The 12,812-nt window shown below is 55.6% G+C and overlaps 1 protein-coding gene across 10 annotated transcripts in view; it reads right to left on the reverse strand.

Annotated features, from left to right (window-relative positions):
* LOC122562395 (unconventional myosin-XVIIIb-like) overlaps positions 1-12,812 on the reverse strand; it is a 416,560-nt gene that overhangs the window by 150,364 nt on the left and 253,384 nt on the right. For all 10 annotated transcript variants that reach the window (XM_087999921.1, XM_087999916.1, XM_087999915.1 and 7 more), the window contains 2 exons: positions 11,377-11,501; positions 10,596-10,750 (listed from right to left, as the gene is read on the reverse strand). In XM_087999921.1, coding sequence (XP_087856047.1) covers positions 10,596-10,750; positions 11,377-11,501 — 280 coding nt within the window. The remainder of the gene's footprint in view (positions 1-10,595; positions 10,751-11,376; positions 11,502-12,812) is intronic.

Consider the following 12,812-nt stretch of genomic DNA (forward strand, 5'->3'; position numbering starts at 1 on the left):
GCAGTGTAGCTCAAGGTGGGAGGGCAAGCAGTGCAACTCGGGGTGGGGAGGGGAAGGGGAAGCACTGTAGCTCGGGGCGGGAAGGGGAAGGGGAAGCAGTATAGATCGGGGGGAAGGGGAAGAATTGTAAATCGGAGGGGGGATGGGGAAGCAGTGTAGTTCGGGGGGAAGGGTAACAGGAAGCAGTGTAGATCAGAGGGGAGGGAAGGGGAAGCAGTATAGGTCGGGGGGGAGGGGAAGCAGTGTAGCTCGGGGGAGCTGAAAGGGAAGGGGAAGCAGTGTAGATCGGGGAGGTGGAAGCAATGTAGATCGGGGGGAGGGGAAGCAGTGTAGATCGGGGGGGATGGGGAAGCAGTGTAGATCGGGGGGGAAGGGGAAGCAGTGTAGATCGGGGGGGAAGGGGAAGAATTGTAAATCGGAGGGGGGATGGGGAAGCAGTGTAGATCGGTGGGGGAAGGGGAAGCAGTGTAGATCGGGGGGAAGGGGAACGGGAAGCAGTGTAGCTCGGGGGGGGGGTGAAGGGGTAGGGGAAGCAGTGTAGCTCGGGGGGGGAGGGCAAGCAGTGTAGCTCGGAGGGGAGGGGAAGGGGAAGCAGTGTTGATCAGGGGAAGGGGTAGCAGTGTAGATCTGGGTAGGGGAGAGGAAGCAGTGTAGATCGGGGGGGGGGGGGGAGGGGAAGGGGAACCAGTGTAGCTCGGGGGGGGGGAAGGGGAAGGGGAACCAGTGTAGCTTGGGGGGGGGGGAGGGCAAGCAGTGTAGCTCGGTGGGGGGAGGGTGAAGGGGAAGCAGTGTAGCTTGGGGGGGGGGAGGGCAAGCAGTGTAGCTCGGTGGGGGGAGGGTGAAGGGGAAGCAGTGTAGATCAGGGGGAGGAGAAGCAGTGTAGCTCGGTGGGGGAAGGGGAAGAATTGTAAATCGGAGGGGGGAGGGGGAAGCAGTGTAGATCGGGGGGGATGGGAAAGCAGTGTAGATTGGGGGGGGCGAAGGGGAAGCGGTATAGGTCGGGGGTGAAGGGGCAGCAGTGTAGATCTGGGGGGAGGGGTAGCTGTGTAGCTCGGGGGGGTGGAAGAAATGTAGATCGGTGCGGGGAAGAGTAATGTGAAGCAGTGTAGCTCGGGGGGGAGGGGAAGCAGTGTAGATCGGGGGGAGGGGAACGGGAAGCAGTGTAGCTCAGGGGGGGCGAAGGGGAAGCGGTATAGGTCGGGGGTGAAGGGGAAGCAGTGTAGCTCGGGGGAGAGGGGAAGGGGAAGCACTGTAGCTCGGTGGGGGGAGGGGAAGGGGAAGCAGTGTAGATCGGGGGGGAGGAGAAGCAATGCAGCTCAGGAGGGGAAGGGGAAGAATTGTAAATCGGAGGGGGGATCGGGAAGCAGTGTAGGTCGGGGGAGGGGAAGGGGTAGGGGAAGCAGTGTAGATCAGGGGAAGGGGTAGCAGTGTAGATTGGGGTGAAGGGGAAAGGGAAGCAGTGTAGATTGGTGCGGGGGGAGGAAAGGGGGAGCAGTGTAGCTGGGGGGGGGGAAGGCAAGGGGAAGCAGTGTAGATCAGGGGAAGGGGTAGCAGTGTAGATTGGGGTGAAGGGGAAAGGGAAGCAGTGTAGATTGGTGCGGGGGGAGGAAAGGGGGAGCAGTGTAGCTGGGGGGGGGAAGGCAAGGGGAAGCAGTGTAGATCAGGGGAAGGGGTAGCAGTGTAGATTGGGGTGAAGGGGAAAGGGAAGCAGTGTAGATTGGTGCGGGGGGAGGAAAGGGGGAGCAGTGTAGCTGGGGGGGGGAAGGCAAGGGGAAGCAGTGTAGATCAGGGGAAGGGGTAGCAGTGTAGATCGGGGGGAAGGGGAAAGGGAAGTATTGTAGATCGGGGAAGGGAAGAGGAAGCAGTGTAGATCGGGAGGGAAAGAGGAAGCAGTGTAGATCAGGGGGAAGGAGAAGGGGAAGCAGTGTAGATTGGGGAGGGGAAGGGGTAGCAGTGTAGATCGGGGAGGGGAAGGGGAAGCAGTGTAGATCGGGGAGGGGAAGGGGAAGCAGTGTAGATGGGGGGGGAGGGGAAGGGAAGGCAGTGTAGCTCGGGGGGGAGGGGAAGGGGAAGCACTGTAGCTCAAGGGGGAGGGGAAGGGGAAGCAGTGTAGATCGGGGGGGAAGGGGAAGCAGTGTAGATCGGGTGGAAGGGGAAGGGGAAGCAGTGTAGATCGGGGGGGAAGGGGTAGCAGTGTAGCTCGGTGGGGGAAGGGGAAGGGGAAGCAGTGTAGCTCAGGGGGGGTGGGCAAGCAGTGCAACTCGGGGAGGGAGGGGAAGGGGAAGCACTGTAGCTCGGGGCGGGAAGGGGAAGGGGAAGGGGAAGCAGTATAGATCGGGGGGAAGGGGAAGCAATGTAGATCGGGGGGGGAAGGGGAATCAGTGTGGATTGGGGGGAAGGAGAAGGGGAAGCAGTGTAGATTGGAGGGGAAGGGGAAGAATTGTAAATCGGAGGGGGGATGGGGAAACAGTGTAGTTCGGGGGGAAAGGTAACGGGAAGCAGTGTAGATCAGAGGGGAGGGGAGGGGAAGCAGTGTAGATCGGGGGGAAGGGGAAGAATTGTAAATCGGAGGGGGGATGGGGAAACAGTGTAGTTCGGGGGGAAAGGTAAAGGGAAGCAGTGTAGATCAGAGGGGAGGGAAGGGGAAGCAGTATAGGTCGGGGGGGAGGGGAAGCAGTGTAGCTCGGGGGGGTGGAGGCAATGTAGTTCGGGGGGAGGGGAAGCAGTGTAGATCGGGGGAGGGAAAGGGGTAGGGGAAGCAGTGTAGATCGGGGGGGAAGGGGAAGCAGTGTAGATCGAGGGGGAAGGGCAAGGGGATGCAGTGTAGATCGGGGGGGAAGGGGAAGCAATGTAGATCGGGGGGGGAAGGGGAATCAGTGTGGATTGGGGGGAAGGAGAAGGGGAAGCAGTGTAGATTGGAGGGGAAGGGGAAGCAGTGTAGATCGGGGGGGAAGGGGAAGCAGTGTAGATTGTGGGGGGAAGGGGAAGCAGTGTAGATTGTGGGGGGAAGGGGAAGCAGTGTAGATCGGGGGGAAGGGGAAGCAGTGTAGATCGGGGGGGGGAAGGGGAAGCAGTGTAGATCGGGGGGAAGGGGAAGGGGATGCAGTGTAGATCGGGGGGGAAGGGGAAGCAGTGTAGATCGGGGGGGAAGGGGAAGGGGATGCAGTGTAGATCGGGGGGGAAGGGGAAGCAGTGTAGATCGGGGGGGAAGGGCAAGGGGATGCAGTGTAGATCGGGGGGGGAAGGCGAAGCAGTGTAGATCGGGGGGGGAAGGAGAAGGGGAAGCAGTGTAGATCGGGGGGGAAGGGGAAGCAGTGTAGATCGGGGGGGAAGCAGTGTGGATTGGGGGGAAGGAGAAGGGGAAGCAGTGTAGATTGGAGGGGAAGGGGAAGCAGTGTAGATCGGGGGGGAAGGGGAAGCAGTGTAGATCGGGGGGGAAGGGGAAGCAGTGTGGATTGGGGGGAAGGAGAAGGGGAAGCAGTGTAGATTGGAGGGGAAGGGGAAGCAGTGTAGATCGGGGGGGAAGGAGTAGGGGAAGCAGTGTAGATCGGGGGGGGAAGGGGAAGCAGTGTCGATCGGGGGGGAAAGGGGAAGCAGTGTAGTTCGGGGGGATGGGGAAGCAGTGTAGATCGGTGGGGGGAAGGAGAAGGGGAAGCAGTGTAGATCGGGGTGGAAAGGGGAAGGGGAAGCAGTGTAGATCAGGGGGGAAGGGGAAACAGTGTAGATCGGGGTGGGGGGGCAAGGGGAAGCAGTGTGGATCGGAGGGGGAAGCGGAAGCAATGTAGATCGGGGGTGAGGGGAAGGGGAAACAGCGTAGAATGGGGGGAAAGGGGAAGGGGGAGCAGTGTAGATCGGAGGGGGAGGGGAAGGGGAAACAGTGTAGATCGGGGGTGTGGGGGGAAGGGGAAGCAGTGTAGCTCGGGGGGAAGGGGAAGCAGTGCAGATCGGGGGGGAAGGGGAAGCGGTGTAGCTCGGGGGGAAGGGGAATTGGATGCAGTGTAGATCTGAGGGGAAGGGGGAGCGGAAGCAGTGTAGATTGGGGGGAAGGGGAAGGGGAAGGGGAAGGGGAAGCAGTGTAGATCAGGGGCTCAAGGGGAAGCAGTGTAGATCGGGGTGGGAGGGGGAAGCAGTGTAGATTGGGAGAGGGGAAGGGGAAGCAGTGTAGATCGGGGGGAAGGGGAAGCAGTGTAGATCGGGGGGGGAAGGGGAAGGGGAAGCAGTGTAGATCGGGGGGGGAAGGGGAAGCAGTGTAGATCGGGGAGGGAAGGGGAAGGGGAAGTAGTGTAGATCGGAAGGAAAGCGGAAGCAGTGTAGATCGGGAGGGGCAAGGGGAAGCAGTGTTGATCGGGGGTGAAGGGGAAGCAGTGTAGATTGGGGGGAGGGTAGATCGGGGGGTGGTGTGGGGAAACAGTGTAGATCGGAGGGAAAGCGGAAGCAGTGTAGATCGGGGGGGCAAGGGGAAGCAGTGTTGATTGGGGGGTGAAGGGGAAGCAGTGTAGATCGGGGGGAGGGTAGATCGGGGGGTGTGGGGAAGCAGTGTAGATCGGAGGGAAATCGGAAGGAGTGTAGATCGGGGGGGCAAGGGGAAGCAGTGTAGATCGGGGGGGAAGGGGAAGCAGTGTAGATTGGGGGGAGGGTAGATCGGGGGGGTGTGGGGAAGGGGGAGCAGTGTAGATCGTGGGGGGAGGGGAACGGGAAGCAGTGTAGCTCGGGGGGGGCGAAGGGGAAGCGGTATAGGTCGGGGGTGAAGGGGAAGCAGTGTAGCTCGGGGGAGAGGGGAAGGGGAAGCACTGTAGCTCGGTGGGGGGAGGGGAAGGGGAAGCAGTGTAGATCGGGGGGGAGGAGAAGCAATGCAGCTCGGGGGGGAAGGGGAAGCAGTGTAGCTCGGGAGGGGAAGGGGAAGAATTGTAAATCGGAGGGGGGGATCGGGAAGCAGTGTAGGTCGGGGGAGGGGAAGGGGTAGGGGAAGCAGTGTAGATCAGGGGAAGGGGTAGCAGTGTAGATTGGGGTGAAGGGGAAAGGGAAGCAGTGTAGATTGGTGCGGGGGGAGGAAAGGGGGAGCAGTGTAGCTGGGGGGGGAAGGCAAGGGGAAGCAGTGTAGATCAGGGGAAGGGGTAGCAGTGTAGATTGGGAGGAAGGGGAAAGGGAAGCATTGTAGATCGGGGAAGGGAAGAGGAAGCAGTGTAGATCGGGGAGGGGAAGAGGAAGCAGTGTAGATCAGGGGGAAGGAGAAGGGGAAGCAGTGTAGATTGGGGAGGGGAAGGGGTAGCAGTGTAGATCGGGGAGGGGAAGGGGAAGCAGTGTAGATGGGGGGGGAGGGGAAGGGGAAGCAGTGTAGCTCGGGGGGGAGGGGAAGGGGAAGCACTGTAGCTCAAGGGGGAGGGGAAGGGGAAGCAGTGTAGATCGGGGGGGAAGGGGAAGCAGTGTAGATCGGGTGGAAGGGGAAGCAGTGTAGATCGGGTGGAAGGGGAAGGGGAAGCAGTGTAGATCGGGGGGGAAGGGGAAGCAGTGTAGCTCGGTGGGGGAAGGGGAAGGGGAAGCAGTGTAGCTCGGTGGGGGAAGGGGAAGGGGAAGCAGTGTAGCTCAGGGGGGGAGGGCAAGCAGTGCAACTCGGGGAGGGAGGGGAAGGGGAAGCACTGTAGCTCGGGGCAGGAAGGGGAAGGGGAAGGGGAAGCAGTATAGATCGGGGGGAAGGGGAAGAATTGTAAATCGGAGGGGGGATAGGGAAACAGTGTAGTTCGGGGGGAAAAGTAACGGGAAGCAGTGTAGATCAGAGGGGAGGGAAGGGGAAGCAGTATAGGTCGGGGGGGAGGGGAAGCAGTGTAGCTCGGGGGGGTGGAGGCAATGTAGTTCGGGGGGAGGGGAAGCAGTGTAGATCACGGGGGGGGAGGGGAAGCAGTGTAGATCGGGGGGAAGGGGAAAGAATTGTAAATCGGAGGGGGGATGGGGAAGCAGTGTAGCTCGGGGAGATGGGGAAGCAGTGTAGATCGGGGGGAAGGGGAACGGGAAGCAGTGTAGCTCGGGGGGGGCGAAGGGGAAGCGGTATAGGTCGGGGGTGAAGGGGAAGCAGTGTAGCTCGGAGGGGAGGAGAAGCAGTGTAGCTCGGTGGGGGAAGGGGAAGCAGTGTAGATCGGGGGGGAAGGGGAAGCAGTGTAGCTCGGTGGGGGAAGGGGAAGCAGTGTAGATCGGGGGGGAGGGGAAGAATTGTAAATCGGAGGGGGGATGGGGAAGCAGTGTAGATTGGGGGGGAAAGGGGAAGCAGTGTAGGTCGGGGGAAGGGGTAGCAGTGTAGATCGGGGTGAAGGGGAAAGGGAAGCAGTGTAGATTGGTGCGGGGTGAGGGAAGGGGGAGCAGTGTAGCTGGGGGGGGAAGGGGAAGGGGAAGGGGAAGCAGTGTAGATCAGGGGAAGGGGTAGCAGTGTAGATTGGGGTGAAGGGGAAAGGGAAGCAGTGTAGATTGGTGCGGGGGGAGGAAAGGGGGAGCAGTGTAGCTGGGGGGGGAAGGGGAAGGGGAAGGGGAAGCAGTGTAGATCAGGGGAAGGGGTAGCAGTGTAGATTGGGGTGAAGGGGAAGGGGAAGCAGTGTAGATCGGGGGGGAAGGGGAAGCAGTGTAGATCGGGGGGGGAAGGGGAATCAGTGTGGATTGGGGGGAAGGAGAAGGGGAAGCAGTGTAGATTGTGGGGGGAAGGGGAAGCAGTGTAGATCGGGGGGAAGGGGAAGCAGTGTAGATCGGGGGGGGAAGGGGAAGCAGTGTAGATCGGGGGGAAGGGGAAGGGGATGCAGTGTAGATCGGGGGGGAAGGGGAAGCAGTGTAGATCGGGGGGGAAGGGGAAGGGGATGCAGTGTAGATCGGGGGGGAAGGGGAAGCAGTGTAGATCGGGGGGAAGGGGAAGGGGATGCAGTGTAGATCGGGGGGGGAAGGGGAAGCAGTGTAGATCGGGGGGGAAGGGGAAGGGGATGCAGTGTAGATCGGGGGGGAAGGGGAAGCAGTGTAGATCGGGGGGGAAGGGGAAGCAGTGTAGATCGGGGGGGAAGGGGAAGCAGTGTAGATCGGGGGGAAGGGGAAGGGGATGCAGTGTAGATTGTGGGGGGAAGGGGAAGCAGTGTAGATCGGGGGGAAGGGGAAGCAGTGTAGATCGGGGGGGGAAGGGGAAGCAGTGTAGATCGGGGGGAAGGGGAAGGGGATGCAGTGTAGATCGGGGGGGAAGGGGAAGCAGTGTAGATCGGGGGGGAAGGGGAAGGGGATGCAGTGTAGATCGGGGGGGAAGGGGAAGCAGTGTAGATCGGGGGGAAGGGGAAGGGGATGCAGTGTAGATCGGGGGGGGAAGGGGAAGCAGTGTAGATCGGGGGGGAAGGGGAAGGGGATGCAGTGTAGATCGGGGGGGAAGGGGAAGCAGTGTAGATCGGGGGGGAAGGGGAAGCAGTGTAGATCGGGGGGGGGAAGGCGAAGCAGTGTAGATCGGGGGGGGAAGGAGAAGGGGAAGCAGTGTAGATCGGGGGGGAAGGGGAAGCAGTGTAGATCGGGGGGGAAGGGGAAGCAGTGTGGATTGGGGGGAAGGAGTAGGGGAAGCAGTGTAGATTGGAGGGGAAGGGGAAGCAGTGTAGATCGGGGGGGAAGGAGTAGGGGAAGCAGTGTAGATCAGGGGGGGAAGGGGAAGCAGTGTCGATCGGGGGGGAAAGGGGAAGCAGTGTAGTTCGGGGGGACGGGGAAGCAGTGTAGATCGGTGGGGGGAAGGAGAAGGGGAAGCAGTGTAGATCGGGGTGGAAAGGGGAAGGGGAAGCAGTGTAGATCAGGGGGGAAGGGGAAACAGTGTAGATCGGGGTGGGGGGGCAAGGGGAAGCAGTGTGGATCGGAGGGGGAAGCGGAAGCAATGTAGATCGGGGGTGAGGGGAAGGGGAAACAGCGTAGAATGGGGGGAAAGGGGAAGGGGGAGCAGTGTAGATCGGAGGGGGAGGGGAAGGGGAAACAGTGTAGATCGGGGGTGTGGGGGGAAGGGGAAGCAGTGTAGCTCGGGGGGAAGGGGAAGCAGTGCAGATCGGGGGGGAAGGGGAAGCGGTGTAGCTCAGGGGGAAGGGGAATTGGATGCAGTGTAGATCTGAGGGGAAGGGGGAGCGGAAGCAGTGTAGATTGGGGGGAAGGGGAAGGGGAAGGGGAAGGGGAAGCAGTGTAGATCAGGGGCTCAAGGGGAAGCAGTGTAGATCGGGGTGGGAGGGGGAAGCAGTGTAGATTGGGAGAGGGGAAGGGGAAGCAGTGTAGATCGGGGGGAAGGGGAAGCAGTGTAGATCGGGGGGGGGAAGGGGAAGGGGAAGCAGTGTAGATCGGGGGGGGAAGGGGAAGCAGTGTAGATCGGGGAGGGAAGGGGAAGGGGAAGTAGTGTAGATCGGAAGGAAAGCGGAAGCAGTGTAGATCGGGAGGGGCAAGGGGAAGCAGTGTTGATCGGGGGTGAAGGGGAAGCAGTGTAGATTGGGGGGAGGGTAGATCGGGGGGGGGTGTGGGGAAACAGTGTAGATCGGAGGGAAAGCGGAAGCAGTGTAGATCGGGGGGGCAAGGGGAAGCAGTGTTGATTGGGGGGTGAAGGGGAAGCAGTGTAGATCGGGGGGAGGGTAGATCGGGGGGTGTGGGGAAGCAGTGTAGATCGGAGGGAAAGCGGAAGGAGTGTAGATCGGGGGGGCAAGGGGAAGCAGTGTAGATCGGGGGGGAAGGGGAAGCAGTGTAGATTGGGGGGAGGGTAGATCGGGGGGGTGTGGGGAAGGGGGAGCAGTGTAGATCGTGGGGAAATATGAGTTCAGTGGTCGTCTGATGATCATCGCCACTCCTCAGGAAAGTTAGGTCTCTACTTACATGTATATTCTCCTATTCTATCAAGTGCTCAGCTCAAAGAACACCTGGTTCAGAGAATGTGCTTGCAGTAAATGTGTTTCTAAGCAGTACCAGTAATGGCCACAACTCCAACATGGAGCTGCTGGGAGTAAGGAGTTGCTGGCCATTTCCCTTTGTTCTCTAGGGTAGGACGTCAGAGTTAGGGTGTGGGGAGTTTTGCTCAACATTGACACAGGGCAACAGGTAAAGGTGGGGATGTGTTCCCCACTGACTCCTCAAATGGCATGGCAAGGAAACTCCTTCATCCAAATCATCCTGCCCTTTGTGTGTTATTCAAGAACATGATGTGGAGGTGCCAGTCTTGTACTCGGATGGACAGAGTCAGAAGTCACAAGACACCAAGTTATAGTCCAACAGTTTTATTTGAAATCACAAGCTTTCGGAGCGCTGCCCCTTCATCAGAAGCTTGTGATTTCAAAGAAATCTGGAGAACTATAACCTGGTGTCATGTGACTTCTGACGATATTCAAGGACAGCGGTAGAAAGGGATTACCAATTAATAAATGTCTCACTCACTAAAGTGATCCCAAACAGGGGTGTAATTTTAAAGACCAATCATAAGGAACATTTCCTGTACTTATGAATGGCTACTTTATATTGCCCTGTATACAAAAACGTAAGACCATAAGACACAGGAGCAGAAATTAGGCCATTCAGCCCATCAAGTCTGCTCCCCCATTCAATCATGGCTGATAAGCCTCTCAGCCACATTCTCCCACTTTCTCCCCATAACAATCAAGAACCTATCTATCTCCATCTTAAATATACTCAATGACCTGGCCTCCATAGCCTTGTGTGGGAGTGAATTCCACAGACTTACCAGTCTCTAGCTGAATAAGTTTTTACTTATCACCATTCTAAAAGGTCTTCCCTTTACTCTGAGGTTATGTCCTTGGGTCCTAGTCTCTTCCAAATCGACTTGCAAATGGATGCAATACGGAACCAGTTCACAACCCAGAGACTGCCCATATAGTAGGAGTAATAACCACCTCTTATGTATTTCCATAAATAGTTAAGCAACTGGTTCTTACAGAACTGGAAAATATTAAGTGCTCTTTGACTATACATATAACTCACTCCAACTATCGGCCACAGAATGAAAACGAGAGCTAATAAGTCAAGAGTGGGTCACCAGATAAAGGATAATTTCATAAAGGGATCCTGAAGAGTACCAGAAAATAGCTGCGGTTTCAAAAAACACTCTCTATTATGCCATTGACAATGTAATGAAGTTGTGAATTCACTACTGATAACAAAAAATGCTGGAAATCACAGTGGGTCAGGAGAGATAGCAAGCTAATGTTTCAACTGCTGTGATGAAGAGTCATCTAAACTCCAAGTATTGGCTTGCTCTCTCTCCGTAGGCGCTGCCTGATCGACTGTGATTTTCAGCATTTTTTGTTTTCACTACAGATTCCAGCATCTGTAGTAATTTGCTCCTAAGTTTGCAAATGGCTTACTCTATATCTACAAAGTGATGAATCCTCAACACTTAGATCTCCCTTCATAGCCCTGAACAGCACGAACCCCTTTGCAAATGATTTTTTTCCAGCCCATTACCACAAACACTTGGCCATTAGCTGCTAAGGCAGCGCTGTATCAAACAAAATAGAAGCAGTGACCGAGCTCCAAGTAGTTCACTCAAAGAGAAACACCCAGTCAGATTAATCAGCCAAAGAATAACACTGATGTGCTCTTCTGGAAGTCACTCCTACCTTTTTTGTTTCTTCTCCAGCTCGTGGTTCCGGCTCTGTTGACTTTCCATTAGCACTTTAGTGTCCTCCAGTTCCGACCTCAAACACTTGCTCTTTCTCCTCAGCTGCTGAGCACTCCGTTTGGCACTCTCATAGCTTTCTTGCAGGTCTGACAGCTGACCAAGTTGAAGAGACGAAATCAGTGGGTGACAGGCAAACGTGGGGAAATCTATTTACTAACCCCGGCTCCGTGGGGAGCTGACTCAATTGTTGCTGCACATGACAATCCAAATTGCAGTCACGTTCACCCAGTCTCACTGATGCTACAGGGTAAGCAAATTCCCAACCATTACAAGCCAGTGGTCTTCAGCAAAATCATACAATAATGTAGTCATTCAAATAAAATGTTTCGAAACAAGAACCGGGGAATTCTGACATAGTATTGTTTTGCCAATTAAGTCCAAAAACAACTTGACTAGTTGTTTGGGTCCCTGTGCCTTGTGGGATTTCGGTGTGCAGCAATAGCACATCAGATGATGAGCCCTTTATCATGCCTCAAATTTGTATACTCCTTTGTAGTTTAAATTTTGCCCAAGTTTTTACTAATGGTTCTGCCAGTGGCATTTGTAAATTACACAAAGTAAACAGAAAGAAAGAGCGTATTTATCCAGTTTGCTGCCAACTGCTTTGAAATTTTGAAGGGGTTCTCCTGATCGCACATCAGAGGGAAACAACAAAAACAATGGCGAAGGAGCAGAAGACCACAGTGATAACTTGTCACCTCAAACTCTGGGTGCTTTACCTTTTGTTCCAGCTCCTTTCTGATCTGTGACTCTGAAGCAATTCTTTCCTCAAACGTATGGACTCGTTTTCTGAGAAACTCCATTTCCAGCAAAGTGCAGTCATAGCGCATTTTCCATTCTTCCTCTAAAAATATAGAAGACACCGTAACATTAAATGTGAAGGCTTATAAACACAGGCAGAGCAGCTCATAATCATGCCTAAGCACAGAGGGGTACAGCAGCCGATGAGGCAAGGTACTGGACTAGGCAGCCCTGAATTTTCCAACATGTGAAGCTGCATTAAAAACAAGATCAGGGGCTTGCACCAGAAAACTGGTCACAAAAGCTGCTTTAGTCTTGGAAAACCAAACTGATTCACCAAAGTTCTCCAGAGAAGGTAGCCTATCGCTCCTGCTGGTCTGGCCAACATGCAACTCCAGGTCTATACTCCCTGCCTGTCTCTTCACACCATTAGGAACTTCGAGTAAAAACGCAGACAGACCCCCGTCTCAAGAAAAAAAAATAGATAGCAACAATACTTACTCTTTTCATCTCTGTTCATTCAACTTTGCTTATATCTTACTGCATAAATTGCTAATGGGGAGGCAATAGCCTTGTGGTGTTATCACTAGATTATTAATCCAGAGGCAAAAATGAGGACTGCAGATGCTGGAAACCAGAGTTTAGATCAGAGTGGTGCTGGAAAAGCACAGCAGGTCAGGCAGCATCGGAGGAGCAGGAAAATCGACGTTTCGGGCAAAAGCCCTTCATCAGGAATATAATCCAGAGACCCAGATAATGTTCTAAGGTCAAATCCTTCCATGGCAGATAGCAGAGCTTGAATTCAATAAAAATTCTGGAATCAAGATCATTGAATGACAACCATTTTCAAAACCCATTTGGTTCACCAATGTCCTCTAAGGAAGGAAATTACTGTACTTAACGGGTCTGGCCTATATGTGACTCCAAACCCACAGCAATGTGATTCACTCTTAACTGCCCTCTGGGCAATTAGGGATGGGCAATAAATGCTGGCCTGGCGGGTGATACCCACATGCCGTGAATGAATTTTAATAGGTCCAGCTTGTACGGCCCTGTTCTGGAATCCTTTTCCGAGATCTCTACACCTTATCATCTACTGATGCTTTCAAACATTCCCTAAAATTTCCACATTTCCCTCTTCTCTCCTCTTTATTGACCATTGTAATTCTGCTTTATCAAGAGTTGTAACTTGCCCCTCTTTCTGTGAACAACTTCACACAGCTTCAAATACCTCTGGAAGTTCACCAGTAATGATACTTTGAGGTAAGACATGCCACTTAGGCTTAAATCACTGTGCCAAAGCAACAGTTGTTCCCAATTTGTCCCTGAGTATGGCTCATTTGGAAGGGACAGGAGAGTGATCGAGTTGGGCTCCAGACCAGCAAGTGATCTCATCATTAAGCCGGCATGTTGC

This window comes from Chiloscyllium plagiosum, unplaced genomic scaffold, assembly GCF_037043375.1.
Source record: "Chiloscyllium plagiosum isolate Xiang-an unplaced genomic scaffold, Cpla_swu_hap1 HiC_scaffold_24, whole genome shotgun sequence".
NCBI lineage: Eukaryota > Metazoa > Chordata > Chondrichthyes > Orectolobiformes > Hemiscylliidae > Chiloscyllium > Chiloscyllium plagiosum.